This window comes from Eumetopias jubatus, unplaced genomic scaffold (genome assembly GCF_037043125.1).
Source record: "Eumetopias jubatus isolate StellerSeaLion01/CBP00866 unplaced genomic scaffold, mEumJub1_p1.0 scaffold_1, whole genome shotgun sequence".
Classification (NCBI taxonomy): Eukaryota; Metazoa; Chordata; class Mammalia; order Carnivora; family Otariidae; genus Eumetopias; species Eumetopias jubatus.
The window spans coordinates 280,560-303,308 of NW_028274807.1; the positions used below are offsets into that span (position 1 = coordinate 280,560).

The 22,749-nt window shown below is 45.4% G+C and overlaps 1 protein-coding gene across 1 annotated transcript in view; it reads left to right on the forward strand.

Annotated features, from left to right (window-relative positions):
• The first annotated feature begins 2,576 nt into the window (after positions 1-2,576).
• Positions 2,577-22,749, forward strand: part of LOC114203281 (uncharacterized) — a 58,650-nt gene continuing 38,477 nt past the window's right edge. Inside the window, 5 exon segments of the mRNA XM_088018956.1 lie at positions 2,577-2,654; positions 3,029-3,229; positions 3,927-4,036; positions 14,607-14,794; positions 19,508-19,629. Of these exon segments, the coding sequence (XP_087875082.1) occupies positions 2,577-2,654; positions 3,029-3,229; positions 3,927-4,036; positions 14,607-14,794; positions 19,508-19,629 (699 nt within the window).

The window sequence follows — 22,749 nt, forward strand, 5'->3', positions numbered from 1 at the left end:
TCACATCCCAGCTTCCAGAATACTACAGTTTGATGGCCCCTCCCTAACTCTGCCATAGGGCAAATAATTCAGCTTTTGCAATTCAAGAGACAATTGCTGAATTTTAAGTGGCCCTGGTCCCTGGCCACAGGCAGAGTGCATCTCTTAAATCTCAGGATACTTTTCCAGCTGACAGCCTTCTGCCCTCAAATCAACAGGTCTGAAACCGAATGTATCAGTCTTATACTGCCTCACTGATGGCCTCAATAAAGAGCCAACACACCCTAAAAACATTGGCTCCTCCACCAAGAGTGCTAGGCCCCAAGACCCAGCGCCCTTGCTTAATAATGAACATAGCATGTCCAATCATAAAATGAAACACACATCCTGGTTCTTTTAGGAAGCCTATCTACACCCCTTATCTAATTAATTATTACTAAGTTTTCCTTGTTATAAAGTCCAAAGAAAGGGGCCCAGTTTGATATACACAATATCTACCTCACCTGTTTTTTAAAAATAGGCAGAGAAAAACACTGGAGGACACCACAGACAGGGAAGTTAGGCAACACCATTTGAACTCAGGTGGTTCTAGGAATAAAGATGCCGCTAAATCAGAAGCATAAGTTTTACAAGTCTTTTTTGAGGAAAGATTGTAAAGGACTTAGAGACCCCTTTTCGGCACTCCTCGCATTAGAGAGAAAGAGGCTGTCATGTACCAATTCCCGGACCTGCTGAGGGATCGGCAGGCAGAGGGATCGGCAGGCAGAGGGATCGGCAGGTGGAGGCCATGAAACACATTCCCAGATTTTGCAGGAATTGGCCTTTCTCTCACCTGGAAGAAAGGGAAGGAGACAGAGAGAGCGAGAGAGAGAAACCGGGGAAGAAGAGCCAGTGTCTGTGGCATCACCGTGACTTTCTGACTTGTTTGGGGGTCTCCAGCTATGGCTGTGGAGGGGCTGCACCGGCACTGCTGGTCCTGGGGGGGGCGGGGCATGAGAGCCCTTTCCTGCCAACTTCATCTCCTCAGCCCACTGGCTAAACACCTCCCACTGCAGTTCAGAGTTGGCCGAGGTGGCTTTGGGAAACCTGAGCGCTATTTTGAAGTCTGCAACAGCCTGGCTGCAAGGTGCTCTCAAGACTGGGACTCAGTGTTTCTGCCTCTGGTGCGAGCCAAGCTACTCATGCTGTTTGACAAAGTCCAAGTATGAGGGACAATCCTGAAAAGTCAGGAGACTCCACAGCTGGCTCTTGCTACTTCCTTTCGTTTTATTTGCGGCAATCTTTATAATCAATTCTGGGGTTTCATGATAAAATGATTTATAAATTTAGTTATGCCTATGCAAGCAATCATAATGAAACTGATTCCAAAAAGGGCCACGAAGGGCCAAGAAGTAAAAAACCCAATGTCCTCCGATCTGTAAGGGAGCTGTTGGATCCAGGCCCAGTAAAAATTCCTATTGAGTTTCCTCAGGCACCTCTGAAACATTAGGATTCTAGGAAAGAGAAATCTCATGACATTCCACAGCACAGGAACCTCCCTATGTTGTATACAAAATAGGAGGCCACCTTTGGTATGCCCCTCGAGGCAAGCCCCTGGTGTAGGATAACTTCCTTGCCCCTACCCCTCCCATTCCCTATACTGGAGTTGATAATGAGGACATAAACAAATGGTATAAGATTAAAGGAAAAAAGGGTGCAGGCATCATCTGACAGCCTCTGGGAAAGGACTGATCCTCCGTGGTGTCTATGGAGCAAGGACAGGAGACATATAGAAATGGAATAAGTACTTTGATAAGATAGGGTGCACCCATTGTAAGCTGCCTTTGGAGAAAGAATAAACTTTAGATAACGTTTAAGCAGGAGTAAAAGAATGAAAAACAAGAAAACACTAATGAATAAAGAGAGTCCCTCCAAGGCTATCGGGAGGGAGATGCTTGCAACCTGATCCTGTGTCTGTGTCTCCCCATTCGCCTTTGCTGTCCTTTCCTTCAAGGACCCTTGCCCCGCTGGAGCTGGACTCGGGCATGCCTCCAGTACTCTAATCAACTTGATAAAAAGCAAAGTAGGAGTCTGATGCTGCTATGAAAATACTGAGATGCCTATTATGCTTTCTGAAGACTCTAGAGTCACTAATGTATTTTATTACTTTTTAAAAGTGTCCTTTATTATTTTCCATTTTATGGTCAGTTAAAGAAAATAAAAGCACTTCTTGTTCTCATCCCTATGCCAAAGTGAGTAGTTGAAGGTCCTAAAACAGGGGCCCTGGGATGACCTAAACATCAAGGAAGCTCAGCCCTGGGAGCTTCCCGGGAGAACATCTCACCTGTCACCCCTGAGCGCAGGAAGCCGGGAGGCATTTCCATTACTTGCATAATACCTGGCCCACAAAAACATCGGAAGCATCTCACACAGACAGACACACACACACACACACACACACACGCACGCACGCACGCACACACGCAGCCAATAGGATGAAGTATAAAGGCTTCAGGGCACAGACACCCACAGAGGCCTTGGCTTCAGGGGTCTAATGTCAGCCAGTGGCCACCGATGATCTGGAATAGACCATTCGGGCAGGCTCCTCTGGTCGCAGCATGGGGGCCCGGCGGCCCGGCGGGCGGGTCCCTCTGTCTGCATGGACCGCAGGTTGCAAGGGGCTCTTCGGTCCCCGAGTTTGCGCCCCTGCAACGTGTCTCTCCTTGGAGACCTCCCTTTCCAGAGAGCGCGTTCCCGGGCGCTGACGCCGCGCGTCGAGGGAGTCCGTTTGGGGTCCGGCTTTATTTCGCAAAGGACCCGCGGAGGGGAAGCGCGGCTCGTGGGGACGAGGACTTCTCCCGACTCCTCCCGGGGGCTCGTTCGCGGACACGAGCGCTTTCCACTTGGGCTGTGTCGCGCTGACTCGCCACCTGCGTGTATCGCACACACCTGCAGATGAGGAAACTGGCGTTTGTCTGCACACAGAACCCCCGGAGGAAAATTGGCTAATCGTGCGCCGCGGGCCTCGTGCTGTGAGGCGGACGCCCCTCGCCCCCACCCCCGCCCCTAGCGCTCGGGTTCTGGAGAAACCGGTCGGGACCGACCTGTCCGGGTGTGGCGAGCCGAACCGGCAGGCAGCCCCCCGGGCGGGGGCGCCCCTTCCCAGGCACTGGGCGGCTACGCCCTGGGCCCGCGCCCCTTTGTGCGGCCGCGGACGGGCACCATGCTGTCCACCGCCGACAGGTATGCGGTGAAGAAGAGGAAAAAGCCGGTGCGAAGGAGGTACTGGGGTGCAGGGGCGCGGGCTGCGCGGGGCCGCGGGTGTGGGGTGGGAGTCCCGTGTCCGCGGCACCCAAGCCCTTCCCGCCGCCGGAGCTCCGCGGAATCCAACGCCGAGGGTACCGGCCTGGGGAGGATGGAATGCAATGCCAAGATTCCCCGGTCCCACCCCGGAAATCTCTCTGGGGGCCTTGCTCAGGCCTGGGGGAGCGGGATGCTAATGGCAATGGCTGTCTGAGAAGGGCGCGCGGGGGTCTCCCGGGTCCACAGTCCCGGGATCAGGGAGCACACGCGGGCCGGGGTAGGGGTCTCGAGTCACAGAGGGGTGCTGGAAGGGAAAGACCTTGCGTGGTCCCTCACCCCCATTTACAGACGGGATGCCGAGGCCCCGCGGGGTTAAGGACCCGCAGGCCGCCCCTGACCCCTCTGATCCCGGGCAGGGCCCCTTCCACGTTCCTAAGACCTGGCGCAAGAGATCTGTGTGTCCCCTCGGGCTCAGCCGACGTTCCTGAGGACAACAAATCAGAAGTCCTGTAGAGAGGACGCTCCTTGGGCAGAGTCCTTGGGCCAGATATCTAAGGGTCTTTGCGTGGCCGGGAGCGGCTGGGGAGGGGCCCGGGGGCTGCAGGACACCTGGCAGCAAGGGCGGCGGAGACGCTCCCATCCCCCCACGCCCCACCCCCCCGCAGACCCAGGTTGGCGTCAACCGGTCTTCAGAGCGCTTCCCCAGGGGCGCGGAGACCCGGGAGCCTGGCGGCACAACCCCCAGGGGCGCAGGGTTCCCGGCGCATGGGGGCGGGTTTGTGAGAAATTTCCAAAACCTCTCGAAAAATCAATTATAATTCCATGTCATTTAAAAATACATAAAATACCATGATGGAAGCCATCATGAATGCGCAAAAGGGCAAATAGCCCATGATACCATTTATATGAAATGTCCAGAATAGGTAACCCAGAAAGTAGGTCCGTAGTGGCAAGGGAGAGAGAGAGAGGGGGAGTGACTGCTAATGGGTTAGGGGTTTCCCTTGGGGTGATGAAAAAGTTCTGGAACCAGATAGTGATGATGCTTATACAACATCCTGAGTGTACTTAATGCCACTGAATGGTACACTTTAAAAATGGTTAAAATGGTAAAATTTATTGTGTGTGTATTTTACCACAATAATACATAAAAACCATGACACTTCTCAGTAGGGATACATAGGTATCCCAGAACTAAGCTCATCAGAAGTTATTTTTACAGGGCAGTGAAACCAGTCATCATTGGTTAATTGAAAAAGATGTTTAAAATGGGGTGGGGGGGTCTCTAAGAGTCTTACATATACTATACATTTTATTTTAAGTGAGAACACCAACATATACCAATTTGCCAGTCTTGTTCTGCTGATTCAAATCCAAGTGTCGGTGGCGTCACTCTGCTCTACAAACCTTAAGGCTCTGTTTCAAAGCAGTTTATGAAGATTTGACAAATGAATCCACCCAAAGTCCTTTGAAGTTAGTTACATCCTGCAGCGCCCTAATTTTTACAAATGTAAAATGAAATTGTCCACATTTCTACATAGTACAGTGACGGGGACACAGAGACTGACATCGTTAGCAAACTACACAAAGCTGGCACAAGGTTCTACACCATGGCATCTATGTGTTTTCACTGATCCTCAGGCAACCTAGGAGGTAGAGATTTCTGTTACCATCCCCTCTTAGGGCTGAGACACCCAGGCTGGGTGGGTGGTGAGGCGGCTACCCACCTTACCTGCCGCCTCACTTAGACCGGGCCCCTCCCTGTGGCTTGTTGAAAGAGGCTGGGATCCTGCTAGAGAAGACCAGGGCAGACCTTGTGGGACAGGGTCACCTTGTGAGCAGGCTCCAAGAAGCCTTGGGAGGGGGGTGCTGAGTTATTGAGCCCCCTCCTCACTCACCTGGCTGGCTGGTCCCCCCAGTTTGGGCCATTATGAATAAAGTGCTATAAATAGTCCTTTGCAGACATGTTTTCATTTCATTCCAGTAAGTACCTAGGAATGGAATTGCTAGGTCATGTTTAACATTTTAAGAAACAAAGTTTTCCAGTGACTGAGGGTTCCAGTTACTCCAAATCCCCTCCAACACTTGTTGTCACTCTTGAATTTTAACCATTTTAATATATGTGTACAAGTAATTTATTTTAATTTGCATTTTCTGATGATTTATGGTTCCTGTGATCTCATATGCTTTTTGGCCATTATTATATTTTCTTTAGTGAAGTATCTATTCAAATTATTTACCCATTCTAATTGGTTAGTAAAAGTCCTTCATGTATTCTGGATACAATTCCATTTTCAGCTACATGTACTGCAGATATTTTTTCCCATTCTGTGACTTGCCTTTTTGGTTTCTTAATTTTGTTGAAGTCCAGTTTATCAATCTTTTTTGTTATGGTTAGTGCTTTTGTGACCCATCTAAGAAATCTTGGCATATTGCAGGATCATAAAGATTTTCTCCTTTTAATGCCTGTAGGATCTATAACTATCTCCCTTCTTTCCTTACTGTTGGTAATTTGCATTTTCTTTTTGAGGGGAATTGATTACTCTAGCTAGATGACTATCAAGTTCATTGATATTTTCAGTTTTGGGTTTCATTTATTTCCTCCATTTTCTGTTTCATTGTTCTGCTTTCACTTGATTATTTCCCTCCTTCTACATGCTTTGGGCTTAGCTTACTCCTGTGTTTCTATCTTCTTAAGGAGGAAACTCAGATCATTTACTGTAAAATTTTCTCCTTTACTTACATAAGGTTATAATCTTCCCTCTACACAATCCTTTCTGTACCCCACAAATTTTGGCATTTTGTCCTTCATTACCATTTAGATATTTTATTTCCCTTGTGATTTCTTCTTTGGTCCATGAATTATTTTAAAATGTGTTAATTTTCACATATTTGAGGATTTTTCAGATATCTTTTTTTTTTTTTTTGTTACTGATTCCTAAATATCATTGTGGTCTGAGAATGTACTCTGTATGATTTCAATCTATTTAAATGTATTGAGTTATTTTATGGCCCAGCATATGGTCTCCCTTGGTGAATTTCTACATCTGCATGAAAAGAATCGTTATTCTGCAATTGTTGGGTATAGTGTTTTATAAATGTCAATCATTTATAAAACCCAAGTTAGAGGATAGGGTTCATGTCTTGTACATACTTAAAAATTTTCTAACAATCTGTCCTATTAGTTACTGAGAGAACAGTGCAGAGGTCCCCAACTCTAGTTCTGGATTTGTCTATTTCTCCTTGCAATTATGTCAGTTCTTGCTTCAACATATTTTGAAACTCTGTTATTAAATGCATATGATAGTTAATGTTTTTTAACATCTTTGATATTATGAAAATATCTCTCTATATCTTTGAGTCTTCTCTGTCTGATAATATAACCACTCAGCCCCTCCAGCTTTCTTATGTCTAATGTGTACATAGTGTGTCTTTTTCAACCCTTTTACTTTAAACTATCTGTGTCTTTACCTTTAAATTGTGTTTCTTCCAGACACCATATATTCAGGTTTTGGTTTTTGGGCCAGTCTGATAGGCTCTGCTTGTTTACGTTTTTGTAATTATCAATATGGTTGAGTTTAAGTCTGCCATCTTGCTGTTTTCTTTTTGTTCCATCTGTTGTTATTTTTCCTCTTTTCCTTCCTTCCATTGGATTTAATTCTTTTTTAGTATTTCATGTATCTCCTTTTGTGGCTTATTAGCTATACTTGTTTTATTTTTTCAGTGGTTGCCATAAGGCTTACAATGCACATCTTAACTTATTACTATCTACTTTCAAATATTAAACTATTTCATGGAAAACTTAAGCACCTCACAACAATATAATTCACCTGCCCTTCCCATCCTTTGTGCTGTTGTTTTCACAAATTTTACTTCTATCTATGTTGCGAACCCCATGAGGTAACACTGCTATTTTTATTTATGCAATTATCATTTAAATAAATTAAAATCATTAAGTTTTTAGTGTCTATTGTTCATTCATTCATGGAGATCCATATTTCTATCTAGTATCATTTTTCTTCCGCTCGAAGAAACTTCTTTAATATTTTTGTAGCTCAGATCTTCGGGAGCCACATTCTTTGAGTTTTCGTTTGTTTGAAAATGTCTTTACTTTGCCCTCATTTTTATGTTTGTGTGTATGTGTTAATTTTTTTTTAATGTATTATTTGTTTCAGGGGTACAGGTCTATGATTCAACAGTCTTACATAATTCACAGCGCTCACCATAGCACATACCCTCCCCAATGTCCCATCACGCAGCCACCCCATCCCTCCCACCACCCTCCACTGCACCAACCCTCAGTTTCTTTCCTGAGACTAAGAGTCTCTCATGGTTTGTCTCCTGCCGGAGTCCAGCTCCAGCGGGGGAAGGGTCCTTGAAGGAAAGGACTGCCTCGGGGAGTGAGGAGACATGGACACAGGATCAGGTTGCAAGCATCTCCCTCCCCATAGCCTCGGAGGGACCTTCTTTATTCATTAGGGTGTTTCCTTGTTTTTCCATTCTTCCATGTGATCTTTTTTACATTTTATCGCAATCATTTCGGATTTAGAAAACAGTGTGACCTATGAAGGTTATCTACTTTCTCCAAAGGCAGCTTACAATGGGTGCACCCTATCTTATCAAAGTACTTATTCCATTTCTATATGTCTCCTGTCCTTGCTCCATAGACACCACGGAGGATCAGTCCTTTCCCAGAGGCTGTCAGATGATGCCTGCACCCTTTTTTCCTTTAATCTTATACCATTTGTTTATGTCCTCATTATCAACTCCAGTATAGGGAATGGGAGGGGTAGGGGCAAGGAAGTTATCCTACACCAGGGGCTTGCCTCGAGGGGCATACCAAAGGTGGCCTCCTATTTTGTATACAACATAGGGAGGTTCCTGTGCTGTGGAATGTCATGAGATTTCTCTTTGCTAGAATCCTAATGTTTCAGAGGTGCCTGAGGAATCTCATCAATAGGAATTTTTACTGGGCCTGGATCCAACAGCTCCCTTACAGATCGGAGGACATTGGGTTTTTTACTTCTTGGCCCTTCGTGGGCCTTTTTGGAATCAGTTTCATTATGATTGCTTGCATAGGCATAACTAAATTTATAAATCATTTTATCATGAAACCCCAGAATTGATTATAAAGATTGCCGCAAATAAAACGAAAGGAAGTAGCAAGAGCCAGCTGTGGAGTCTCCTGATTTTTCAGGATTGTCCCTCATACTTGGACTTTGTCAAACAGCATGAGTAGCTTGGCTCGCGCCAGTTTCCCTCTCTGGTTCCATCTTTTTCACTTTTCCCTCCCTTCCCCTATGATCCTCCGTCTTGTTTCTCAAATTCCATGTATCAGTGAGATTATATGATAATTATATTTCTCTGATTGACCTATTTTGCTTAGCATAACACCCTCTAGTTCCATCCACGTCATTGCAAATGGCAAGATTTCATTTTTTGATGGCTGCATAATATTCCATTGTGTATATATACCACATCTTCTTTATCCATTCATCTGTTGATGGACACCTAGGCTCTTTATATAGTTTGGCTATTGTGGACATTGCTGCTATAAACATTGGGGTGCATGTGCCCCTTCGGATCACTACATTTGTATCTTTGGGTAAATACCCAGTAGTGCAATTGCTGGGTTGTAGGGTAGCTCTATTTTCAATTTTTTGAGGAATCTTCATACTGTTTTCCAGAGTGGCTGCACCAGCTTGCATTCCCACCAACAGTGTAGGAGGGTTCCCTTTTCTCCACAGCCTCTCCAACATCTGTCATTTCGTGCCTTGTTAATTTTAGCCATTCCGACTGGTGTGAGATGGTATCTCATTGAGCTTTTGATTTGGATTTCCCTGATGCCGAAATCTGATGTGTCATTTGCAAATATCTTTTCCCATTCTGTCAGTTGTCTTTTGATTTTGTGGACTGTTTCTTTTGCTGTGCAAAAGCTTGTTATCTTGATGAAGTCCCCATAGTTCATTTTTGCCCCTGCTTCCCTTGCCTTCAGTGATGTTTCTAGGAAGAAGTTGCTGCAGCTGAGGTCGAAGAGGTTGCTGCCTGTGTTCTCCTCAAGGATTTTGATGGATTCCTGTCTCACATTGAGGTCTTTCATCCATTTTGAGTCTATTTTTGAGTGTGATGTAAGAAAATGGTCCAGTTTCATTCTTCTGCATGTGGCTGTCCAATTTTCCCAACACCGTTTGTTGAAGAGACTTTTTTCCACTGGACATTCTTTCCTGCTTTGTCAAAGATTGACCATAGAGTTGAGGGTCCATTTCTGGGCTCTCGATTCTGTTCCATTGATCTGTGTCTGTTTTTGTGCCAGTACCATACTGTTTTGATGATTACAGCTTTGTAATAGAGCTGGAAGTCCGGAATTGTGATGCCGCCAGCTTTGCTTTTCTTTTTCAACATTCCCCTAGAGATTCGGTTTATCAATCTTTTTATTCTTTCAAAGAACCAGCTCCTGGTTTCGTTGATCTGTTCTACTCTTCTTTTGGTTTCTATTTCATTGATTTCTGCTTTGATCTTGATTATTTCTCTTCTCTTGCTGGGGTTAGGCTTTATTTGCTGTTCTTTCTCCAGCTCCTTTAGGTGTAGGGTTATGTTCTGTATTTGAGACCTTTCTCGTTTCTTGAGAAAGGCTTGTTTGTATCACTATATACTTCCCTCTTAGCTGCATCCCAAAGAGTTTGAACTGTAGTGTTTTCATTTTCATTTGTTTCCATGAATTTTTTAATTCTTCTTTAATTTCCTGGTTGACCCATTCATTCTTTAGTAGGATGCTCTTTAGCCTCCATGTATTTGAGTTCTTTCTGACTTTCTTCTTGTGATTGAGTTCTAGTTTCAAAGCATTGTGGTCTGAAAATACGCAGGGAATGATCCCAATCTTTTGGTACCAGTTGAGACCTGATTTGTGACCCAGGATGTGATCTATTCTGGAGAATGGTCCATGTGCACTAGAGAAGAATGTGTATTCTGTTGCTTTGGGATAGAATGTTCTGAATATATCTGTGAAGTCCATTTGGTGCAGTGTGTCATTTAAAGCCTTTATTTCCCTGTTGATCTGTCCATTTCAGTGAGGGGGGTGTTAAAGTCCCCTACTATTATTGTATTTTTGTCGATGTGTTTCTTTGATTTTGTTATTAATTGGCTTATGTAATTGGCTGCTCCCATGTTGGCATAGAATTTAAAATTGTTAGATCTTCTTATTGGATAGACCCTTTAAGTATGATGTAGTGTCCTTCCTCATCTCTTATTATAGTCTTTGGTTTAAAATCTCATTTGTCTGATATAAGGATTCCCAACCCAGCTTTCTTTTGATGTCCATTACCATGGTAAATTGTTTTCCACCCTCTCACTTTAAACCTGGAGATGTCTTTGGGTGTAAAATGAGTCTCTTGCAGACAGCATATCGATGGGTCTTGTTTTTTTTATCCCATCTGATAGCCTGTGTCTTTTGATTGGGGCATTTAGCCCATTTGCATCAGGATAACTATTGAAAGATATGAATTTAGTGCCACTGTATTGCCTGTAAGGTGACTGTTACTGTATATTGTCTCTGTTCCTTTCTGGTCTATGCTGCTTTTAGGCTCTCTCTTTGCTTAGAGGACCCCTTTCAATATTTCTTGTAGGGCTGGTTTGGTGTTCACAAATTCTTTTAGTTTTTTTTTTTGTCCTGGAAGTTTTTTTATCTCTCCTTCTGTTTTCAATGACAGCCTAGCTGGATATAGTAGTCTTGGCTGCATATTTGCTCATTTAGTGCTCTGAATATATCATGCCAGTCCTTTCTGGCCTGCCAGGTCTCTGTGGATAGGTCTGCGGCCAATCTAACGTTTCTACCATTGTAGGTTACAGACCTCTTGTCCTGAGCTGCTTCCGGGATTTTCTCTTTGTCTCTGAGACTTGTGAGTTTTACTATTAGATGTTGGGGTGTTGACCTATTTTTATTGATTTTGAGAGGGGTTCTCTGTGCCTCCTGGATTTTGATGCCTGTTTCCTTCCCCACATTAGGGAAGTTCTCTGTTATAATTTGCTCCAATATACCTTCTGCCCTTCTTTCTTCTTCTACTTGGATCCCAATTATTCTAATGTTGTTTCACTTTATGGTATCACTTATCTCTCGAATTCTCTCCTCGTGATCCAGTAGCTGTTTATCTTTTTCTCAGCTTCTTTATTCTCCATCATTTGTTCTTCTATATCACTAATTCTCTCTTCTGCCTCATTCATCCTAGCAGTTAGAGCCTCCATTTTTTATTGCACCTCATTAATAGCCTTTTTGATTTCGACTTGGTTAGATTTTAGTTCTTTTATTTCTCCAGAAAGGGATTCTCTAGTATCTTCTATGCTTTTTTCAAGCCCAGCTACTATCTTTATAATCATAATTCTGAACTCTAGTTCCGACATCTTACTAATGTCTGTATTGATTAGGTCCCTGGAAGTCAGTACTGCCTCTTGTTCTTTTTTTTGAGGTGAGTTTTTCTGTCTTGTCATTTTGTCCAGAGGAGAATAGAAGAATGAGAGAAAAAAATGCTAAAAAAATTCTAAAAGGGTAACAATGACCCCAGAAAAATATACACTGAACAAATCAGAAGACACCCAAAACCAGGGGGGAAAGAAAGGGGGGGGGGAAAGAGTATGGTCAGGCTGGTGAAAATAACAGAGCCACACACTAGATTTTGTGTGTATTTTGGTCTGTTAGAAGAAATTGCCTCCCAAAATTTTAAAGAAAGAAAAAAAATATATATGTATATATACAAAAATAAGGGTAAATATGATCAAGGGATGGAATATGACTGTAAAGATGAAAATTTTAAAAAGATTTTAAAAAAGGAATTGATGGGGTGCCTGGGTGGCTCAGGCATTAAGCATCTGCCTTCGGCTCAGTCATGATCCCGGGGTCCTGGCATCAAGCCCCGCATCGGGCTCCCTGCTCTACAGGAAGCCTGCTTCTCCCTCTCCTACTCCCCCTGCTTGTGTTCCCTCTCTCGCTGTGTCTCTGTCAAATAAATAAATAAAATCTTAAAAAAATAAATAAATAAATAAGGAATTGATAAGAAGTTGGTTGAAAAGAGAATGTGATCAGGCGGGAGACTAGGACAATATCATACACTAGATTTAGGGTATATTTTGGTCTCTTAGAAGAAACTGTATCCCAAAATTTTAAAGAAAGAAAAACTTACATATATATACAAAAAATAAGGTTAACTACAATGAAGAGATAGAATATGACTGTAAAAATGAAAAATTAAAAAAGATTTTTAAAAAGAAATTGATAAGATTTAGGTTAAAAAAAAGAAAAATTCAACTAAAAATAGAAAAAAAATAAAATTTAAAAAATTAACTTTGAAAGACTAAAGCATCATGGTAAAAAAAAGCCATGAATTCTATGTGCTGTATTCCCCTAGCGCTGGGGTTTTGCCATTCTCATTAATCAGTACACTGGGTCTTGACTGGATGTTCTTGCTGATCTGGGGGAGGGGCCTGTTGCCGTGGTTCCCAAATGTCTTTGCTGGAGGCGGAATTGCCCCGCCCTTGCCAGTCCGGGCTAAGTAATCTGCTTGGGTTTGCTCAGTAGCTTCTGTTCCCTGAAAGCTTTCCGTACACTTTTGGAGGATGAGAGTGAAAATGGAGGTCTCCCAATCGCTGGTCCTGAAGGAGCTGAGAACTCGGGCCCCACTCCTCAGTGAGCGCTCAGAGAAAAGCAGTCAATACTCCCGTCTCCCTGGCCTCAGGCCGCACTCCGTGCTCACCGAGCCTGTGACTGAGCATTTCTATCTCTGACACATGACCCCGTTTGGAGTCTTCAATCCTAGCAGATTCTTGGAGTGCGCTCCCGCGCCGCTCCTCCCGGGGGAGGAAGGGGAGTCTCGCCGCATCTGCCACTTGTTGGGTCCCTGGTAGAAGAGCAGTGGTCCGACTGTGCCACAGATCACGGTTTATGGCAACCCCGAGCTGAGAGCCCACTCCTCGGCTCTGTCTTTGCAGCTGGCTTCCCCACTATACCTGGGAGCTCTGCCGCATTCAGGCACACCTGGTCTTTCTGTGACCCCGAGGGTCCTGAGACCACACTGTCCCAGTGAGGGATCCACCCCCTGCTTAGCCAGTGGAGCAGACTTCTAAAGAAGTTCCGATTTTGGGGGCACCTGGGTGGCTCAGTTGGTTAAGCGACTGCCTTCGGCTCAGGTCATGATCCTGGAGTTTCAGGATCGAGTCCCACATCGGGCTCCCTGCTCAGCAGGGAGTCTGCTTCTCCCTCTGACCCTCCCCCCTCTCATGTGCTCTCTCTCTCTCTTTCTCTCTCTCAAATAAATAAATAAAATCTTTAAAAGAAAAAAGTCCAATTTTGTGCTCCCCCGCTCTATCACTTGCTGGTAGTGGCTGACGGAGGCTCCCTCCGCCCCCGTCTGTCTTCCCGTATATCGCCTCAGATTCACTTCTCTGCAAGTTCCACCTTCCAGAAAGTGGTCGCTTTTCTGTTCAGAGAGTTGCTGCTATTCCTTTCCTTGATCTCCTGTTGAGTTTGTAGGTGTTCTGAATGGTTTCATAACCATCGAGCTGAATTCCTAGGACCAGAGGAAATTTAGGTCTCCTATTCTTCCACCATCTTGCTCTACCTCCTTTGCCCTCATGTTTGAAGAATCTCTTCTCCAGATATGGAATTCTGGATTAACAGCTTCTTTCTTTTGATACCTTAAAGATGTCGTGCCATTGTGCTTTGGCTTGCATTTTTTCTGATGAGAAGTTGGCATTCATTCTTTTTATTCACCTGTATGAAATGGGTCTTTTCTCTGGCTGTCTCCATCTTTGGTTTTTAGCAATGTAATTATGATGTACCTTGGTCTGGGGTGTGTGTGGGTGTGCGTGTGCAGAGAAAGAAGGAGAGCATATATACAGAAGTATGTTAATGTATGTTTGTGTGTGTGTGTAGGTTCAATTCTTAATGAACTATAATTTCCTAAATGGAATTTCAGCCTTTTTGGTGTTAATTGTGGTATGGAGATTTCTTAATTTAAAAAGTACGTATGGATGCAAATATGTCAGGCTACCAGAGAGTGGGAGGGGATGGCCAGCCTCCAGGCCCTGGTGCTTTCAGGACCACCAGATCTAACATGTGCACAGTATGAAGTGGCCTCATCTCTACCCAGGGCCCACTGGCCAGGAGGGTAATGAGGGCAGAACCCCAGTGCGGCTTCATGGTTGGGCAGAATGTGAAACTGTACAACAAGCGTTTCTGTCTCCAAACACCAGGAATTGAGGCCGAATAGTGTCTGGCATGGCATTGGGGACCCACGGGAGTTACAAGTGAAGTGAAAGTGAAGAGGAAGGTAGAGAATAATTGCTTCTCTCTCTCCGTCAAGTCCTAAACCACAGCCTCCAGAGGGAGCCAAGTCCAGCCCTTCTAAACGGCACCGGGACCGCCTGAATCAAGAGCTGAGCAAACTGACCAACTTGCTGCCCTTCCCCGAGGATGTGCGGGCCCGCCTTGACAAACTCTCCATCCTCAGGCTGAGTGTGGGCTATCTAAAGGTGAAGAGCTACTTCGCAGGTAAGTGGCAGCTATGGTTCCAAAACAAGCTATGAGAGGCGGCTGTGCATACATGCACTTGGAGTTTACCTGCTGTCCAGGCAAAAGCTGCATTACAGTATGTGGGTCTTGGGCAGAGGAAGAAGGCACTATGCTCAGTACAGGTGCAGGAGGGGAACCAGAACACGGGTGCATCAGTTCATACCCAACGTGATCTACAAACCCTGGGCCCTGCACCATCTCTCAGGCTCTCCATGGAAGGAGATGGGCACGGGTCCCAGCCTGGCTATGTTTCACATGAGGCTCATAGATTAGCATGTGCAGAAGTCCCTAGCTGATGACCTGACTTCTTTCCTTCCATTGCTTTGTCATTTCTTGTGATAAACCAAGTGTCCCTCCACCTTGCAGAGCTTTGGCTCAGAACAAAGCACTCATTTTTCTAAAACTAAGACATGAACTGGGATATTTCTTATCATCTTCTGGAGCCCTTATTCTTCTAAACTTCTTTACCATGTGATAGGCACAGTCTGCTCTTCTGTGTCCTTCCTGCTAATGATTCACTGTGTCATTGCTGAAAGATGGTTCTAACCCATTCCTGCAAGTGGAACTTGTACTCAGTAACTTGGGCGATGCACCTGAGCACAGGTGAGCTTGTGGCCTCCTGTTTCCCCTGGAGGAGGAGGCCGTATCCCCCATAACTGATAAGCTGCAGTGCAGTGAGACGGACAGAGGAACACTTTGGGCCTGAATAACATGTTACAAATTGTCATAGCAGCTCAGAAAAGAAACTCAAAAATCAGATGGGTCCAGTCAACCTTGAAAATACCCTGGGAATTAGGAAATTGCCCAAAACGCAGTGATAACTGCAAAGAAGCCACAGCTATGTAGTCAGGTACAACAGTGCTGTGGCCTGTCCACACGGTGGTCAAGCACATCTGAGGTGGTGGCCAGGAGCTGGGTCAGAGGGTTGGGGAGGACTGTTGAACATGTACAACATTTTCTTTTGGGGGTATTGACAGTATTTTGGACCCAGAGAGAGGTGGCAGTCATACCACATTGTGAATGTGCTCAATGCCACTGAACTGCTCAGTTTAAAATGGTTCATTTTAGGCTACATGAATCCCATGGGGGCTGGAATCCTTCGGAGGAAGGAGGCAGGGGCCCTTTGCAGCCCTCTCAGCACTCGAAGGCCCTGAATGGCTCCTCTGCTTGCTTCTGCCATCTGCCTCCAGGTGGCCTGCCCAGGGCTGGGCCAGGGCCTTTTCTCCTCCAGAGAAAAAACCGCTGGCCTGGTTCGGGCCAATGAGCACAGGGGCTTGTCCTCACCCACTCAGCTGTGCTGCAGGCCACTGACGGTGGTGGAGACCTCAGACCCTCTGCCCGAGGTCTGATTTCTCCCCAGGGTGGCCCAAAGGAAAGAGGCACACGTGTGCCTTCGTGCGTTGTGACCTGCTTTCACATGGAAACACTTGATCCTCAGCCGCCCAAGCTCCGAGCTGTGGGTTTCTGTCCTGTCGCTCCCGTTACTTCCGTACACTCCTCCTCTGGGTCTCTCCTCCGAACGGATGAATGACTTCCAACGCTGTTTCTTGTATAGACAGGAGTAGGGAGAGTCTGGGTGACGGACACAGCCACCTCAAGAGCCAGCCTGGGGAAAACGGTCCCCACTCCTGCTGGACCCTCAAGAAGGCAGAAGGCTGGGCCACAGCACCCACCCCGAAGGCTTTGTTCAAGACACGCTGCTGTGTCCATAGGATCCTAGCCTCCCCAAACCACAGAATCCAAGGGCCCAGCTTCCTCCTGACATGGCCTGAGACGGGGGCTGGGGCCTTCCTTCCCCACTGTGGATGGACTTTAAAGCCTGCTTCTTAAGGCTCGGTCGGGTCTTCCTCCCCTGCCCCCAACTCTGGAGCTCTCATGGCCCTGCCCTCCCATTTTGTCCCCTGCCCTGCTCTCCTCCCCCTCTGAGCTAACCCTTGGCCCCTTCATGACACCTTCGGCAGCTCCGGCCATCTAGCTTCGAAGTGTGTGACTCTGTGACCCTCTTTATTTTCCTTCCAAGGTGCCTGAAAGAGCAGGTGCCAGTTTGTCTTTATCATTTAGTGTCCAGTCAATGGAGGAGGGAGACCAAACCCTGAGGACTTGGCACCTATTTAACCCCCATCTGCCTTTCAGAGGCTGCACCAGGCAAGGCAGGGAGTCCAACAGGCAGACAACAAGGCAAAGGGCTGCATGGGTGGGCGCAACCGCTTGTCCCAAGGCCAGCAGCTGATGGCTACCCTGGGTTACATTCTGTCCTCTGTGTTGGTCAGGGGTCAGGTGGGCTCCATGCAGGCACATTGGGTGGCAGGCGCCCAGTGTGGTGTGAAACACAGTCAGGCAGCTGCCTCTACTCCTAGGAGCCCACAGCACCCGCCCCAGGTGAACTGAGGGGGAGACAGTTGCCTGCACACATCCCCAGGGGAGAGGGCAGCTGAAGACCAGCTTCCACCCTTTCTCCAGAAATCTCCATGTTCTAAACAAGGACATATTTTTTTAAATGACTGGCTAAAGTTAAAATTAAAGATTTAAGTAGAAATCCACACTTTTTTTTGGAAAATGTTTCTTAACCTCAACTAGAGGTTAAGAACCAACAAGACCCATAATGGTTTTTTTAAGCTCAAGGCAATGAGATGAACGTGTCCAGTCTGTCCCTGTAACTCTTACCACCTGTCTTAGTCAGGGACAAGTCTGCAGCCCCTTTATGGAGTGACTGCCTGTCCAAACCCAGTAGGGACATGTCCCAGAGAGTTCACCTGCCCCAACCCTGAGGGTGCTTGCTCTTCCAGAGAATGTTCACCAGGCAGAAGGCCGGGTGGCCACCAAGGCCTGAACCTCAGTGTTCTGCAGTTAGAAAAGCACTAGTCTCACCAGGGAGCTGCAGTGATGCCAAGAGAGGCTCTGTAGAGACCAGGGGGCTGCAGAGGAGCCATCTGCTCTGATGGGGTGGGGGTGAGATTTTCCTCCACCCACTAACCACACCCCCCCATTACACTGCCCATTATCACTCCTCCTACCACCACCTTCCCCAAAGTATCTGGGAGCTGGACATGCAAACAGAGGCTCCTGGGAAAAGGGTGTGTGTGAACAAAGCCTCCTGCATGTTCCTGTTGCACCCCCTTCCCAGCGCAAGGGGAGCTCTACCACCTGGACCTTTGCCTCTTCTGAGATACTGTTAAGAAATCACTGGGCCAAAAGAGGTATAGTTGACCTAAAAGTCTAAAGTTGGTCCAAATGGGCTTTGAATCAATATGCTTAACTCTGAGCATATTCTTCAGCACATTCTGATTTTGTTTCTTCTGACCATGTTGTATCAATCCCAACCCTTCTTGGCTACCTTCATGCCATTTCCCTATGCATCCACTGGAAGGTTGGTAAACGGGGTAGATATGTCCAACTGCTTCTGGGGAGCATTTCTCTGCCCCCGCCCACTTCCACAGTCAACAGGACAGGTGCCATGTTTCAAAAGTTTCATAACTAAACTGTTAGCCCATATTCATCCACTGTATGCTCCTCAAATCTGGCTACCCTGCTTCCCTTTCTTTTCTTTCTTTCTCTGTGACTCAACATTATATAATTTTCATATTATGTAATTTATTCTCCATAAGAAAGAACTGCTGTCTATTGAGCATCCTCTGTGAGCCAGGCTTTTTGCCCAGGTATCTCATCTGAGTCTGTGAGGCATTGTCATTTATCCCCCATGCAGATAGCAAAGTGAGGCTCAGAGAAGTGAAGGGTTCCAAAGGTGGCATGGCAGTAGGAGAGAGCCAGGGATGAACCTGCTCCCACAGCACTGGGCAGAGCCTCTTTTGCCGTGTGAAATGAGGTAGTTTGAAGCCACAAACTTGAGCTAGAGGAGACTGGGTGGCCCATCACTTGGGTCTTAGGCTGGGGCCCACTGCAGAGTAAGCAGATGAGAGATTCTGCTGGAGACATGGGGGAGAAGCACATGGCCACATGTCCCAAAGAGACCACTGGCTGAATGAGAACCCACTGCTCACACTCCTCTGGGAACTCGGGGGATGTCCTGGCTGGGGCTGCTCTACCTGGTGGACAAGCACGTTCGCCCTCAACGTGCAGGGAGGTGCAAACCTGAGAAGATGTGGAGCATATCTGTGGGTGGTGCAGAACTAGAGGTGTGTGGGCATTCTGGATCCCTGCTAGCCTGGGCCTGGCCCAAATGCCTTGCTCTGCAGAGAAGAATGTCTTGTTTGTAGGACAACTCAGTGTGGGGCTGCTCTTGGGTTGAATTCCTTCCTCACACCAGCCCCTTTCCCATACCTTTATCCTCCACAGACAACCAGCCACATCCCCAGAACCAGCCTACCCAGGGCCACTCTGGTGGTCCTGAGCCACAGCACAGAGGTAAGATTGCCCTGGTTTCCACAGAGTTCTGCAATAACAAAAAAGGGTGTTTGTTTTAGGCTTACTAAGAAGTAAAATGACTCCCAGACCTCTATGTACAAATGGTTCTCCTCTGATTTCAAGCACACTTGGCTTCTCACAGCTACTCTGTCATTGATGTTAGCTTGAACAAGCATGAGCAGCTCCAGTAGCCCCTGGGTTTCTTTCCAGGAATTGAGACCAGATCACTTAATGGGAAATTTTGTGGCCGTAAAATGGTTTCCGTAAACAAGAGCTATGCCAAAGAGGATCGTTAAACATTTGTTTTCAATAATGCTTTCTCCTCCTCAGCCACCCTAAGGGACAGCATTGAAGACTGCCCAGCTGACCCACCCGTGAATCCAGGAGGAAGTGAGCATACCTCTCCACAGGTCAATCTACAACTGTTTCCTGAAGGGGACTTGCTTCTTCAGGTACTGTATGATATTTTCCATCTCTATTCCCTGTCAGTGGTTATGATTATAACAGAATCAGACCTCAGAGTTTTCCAGAAAACATTTTGTTTCAACTCTTGTTGAATTTATCTTTAATTATCATGTCAAGTTTCTGGTTGAGTAGAGTATCCTATATCTATTTTCCCCATTTTTTTGGACAATTCTGTAACCATAGTGCCATGGGGGTGAGAGTCACACATGGGAAGAGTCAGAAACCCTGAATGTCAGTCCCTGATGGCCACCTGCTAGTCAAGTAGCAGCCACCTCTCCCCACAAGGGTGAGGTTGATTTCCCCGAGCTGCCTCAGGGTTGTGAGACTCAAGGGGAAGGGTGTATATGCAAATCATACTATAAGCCATCAAACCCAAGAAGTGAAACAAATGTACAAAGGAAAAATATATTTTCTGTGTATGGAAATATTAGCAATATTAGCATACCATATTTCATTGTTACTACTTTTGAGCATTTAAAAACTTTCTTTCTCTGGAATTTTCTATTTAAATATAATATATTGCTGGTACCTTAGCAAGGAATCCAGGTTCTGGGTTCCACAGACAGTCCAGGAAGAACATGCATAACCACTGGGTGATTGGCCATAGAAGCTGGTGGATCTCTTCTTCAGGAAAGAGGGGATGGCATGAAAGATTGTTGCATCTTTTATTTGTATAGTAAGGGTTCATTTACCTGTTGAGATAAATCATTAGACTTTTCTCAGAGTAACTTAAAAGTTAGTCTGTTGTCTCCCCCCACCCTCAAGCTGAAAGAACTACATTTTTAATGCTTCAGATCTTTTTTTAGACTTCAAGAGACCCGCTACAAATATTAGCGTATGTTAAATCTAGATACATGACTGTTGGTTAGTTTGATCTCTTTACTTTTTAGTGAGTTTGAACTGTTTTGTACTTTTATCCTTAAGATAGAAATTTTAACACAAAGCATCTCTTATAATTTCAAATGTTTGTTTAGCTAAAAATGATCAAAATTCTGAATTAGTCAGTGTTCTCCAGAGAAATAAACCCAGTAGGTTGTGTGTGTGTGTGTGTGTGTGTGTGTGTGTGTGTGTGTGTGTGTGTGTGTAGAGAGAGAGAGAGAGAGATTTTAAGGAATTGGCTCATGTGATTGTGGGGCCTGACAAATATGAAACCTGTAGGGCAGGCTAGAAGCCTGTATACTCAGGAAAAAATTGATGTTGCAGTCTTGAGTCCAAAGACTGAACGCAAAATTATTTCTCCCTGGGGGATCCTCAGGGTTTTTTTTCTCTTAAGTCCTTCAACTGATTGGATGTAGCCCACCCATGTTATGGAAAGTAATCTGCTTTACTCAAAGTCCACTGATTTAGATGTTATTCACCTTTAAAAATAAATGGCTTTGGGGTGCCTGGGTGGCTGAGTTGGTGAAGCCTCCAACTCGGTTTCAGCTCATCATGATCTCGTGGTCACGAGATCAAGCCCTGCTTCAAGCTCCATGCTGAGTGTAGAGTCTGCTTCAGAGTCTCTCTCCCTCTCTCTCCGCCTCTGCTCCTCCCCCTGCTCACTCATGCTCTCTCTCTCTAAAATAAATAAAGAAAATTGTTTTTAAAAAATATTTAAAAATAAATGCCTTCAGAGAAACATCTAGACTAGTATTTGAACCAATCTCTCACCACAGCCTAGCCAAATTGACACGTAAAGCTAACTCTCACAACTTTATGTTTAGTTGCATTTTAAATGGATATCTGTAAAAATTAATTTTAGTTGCTAAGGAAAAAAATAAACTTCTTTCAATTGATAAAGAACTATTAACCTTAAAAATAAACCTGTCAGTTATTTTACCAACAAAAGCAAGTCTGTTTGGAAATAGCAGAGAATTAAAATTTGAGACAAGCACACTAGGGCAAAACCATAGGCAAGTCCAGAGAACAAACAATAAGAATGCTCTCTTATAGAGGAAAGGGGGAGTTGGGAGGGCTCTTATCAACAAAAAGTCCATTGGAGTAAACTGGGAGCAGTGTAATGGCTTCTCATTGGTTGAGCTGTGACTGTCTCATTGGCTGGGCTTTGATGGCCTCTCATTGGCTGGGCTGTGACAGCCTCTCATTGGCTGGGCTATTGCTAGGGGGATGAGAAGAGCTTCTTTTTCCTGCTGGAATAGTAAAGTAGCTAAAGTGGTATAGACTTGTCTCTTCCTGTTGGGGTCTGCAGTTGATGATGAGTAGCAGGGTGTGAGAGCTCCGACCTCTGGCCCCCCTACTCCATTTTTTTTTTTTAAGGGAATACTAATTATTTTTTATTTTTTATTTTTTAAATTTTATTATGTTATATTATTCACCATACAATACATCATTAGTTTTTGATGTGGTGATCCACAATCCATTGTTTTCATATAACATCCAGTGCTCCATGCAGTACGTGCCCTCCTTAATACCCATCACCGGGCTAACCAATTCCCCCTCCCCACTCCCCTCTAAAACCCTGTTTGTTTCTCAGAGTCCATAGCCTCTCATGGTTCATCTCTCCCTCCGATTCCCCCCCTCTTCATTTTTCCTTTCCTTCTCCTAATGTCCTCCATGCTATTCCTTATGTTGTACAAATAAGTGAAACCATATGATAATTGACTTTCTCTGCTTCACTTATTTCACTTAGCACAATCTCCTCCAGTCCCACCCCTGTTGATGTAAAAGTTGAGTATTCATCCTTTCTGATGGCTGAGTAATATTCCATTGTATATATGGACCACATCTTTATCCATTCATCTGTTGAAGGGCATCTCGGCTCTTTCCACAGTTTGGCTATTGCGGACATTGCTGCTATGAACCCTGGGGTGCATATGGCCCTTCTTTTCACTACATCTGTGTCTTTGGGGTGAATACCCAGGAGTGCAATTGCTGGGCCATAGGGTAGCTCTAGTTTTAATTTTTTGAGGCACCTCCACAATGTTTTCCCAAGTGGCTGTACCAACTTGCATTCCCACCAACAGTGTAAGAGGGTTCCCCTTTCTCCACAACCTCTCCAACATTGGTTGTTTCTTTCCCTGTCCAATTTTGCCATTCTAATTGGTGTAAGGTGGTATCTCAGTGTGGTTTTGATTTGAATTTCCCTGATGGCTAATGATGATGAACAT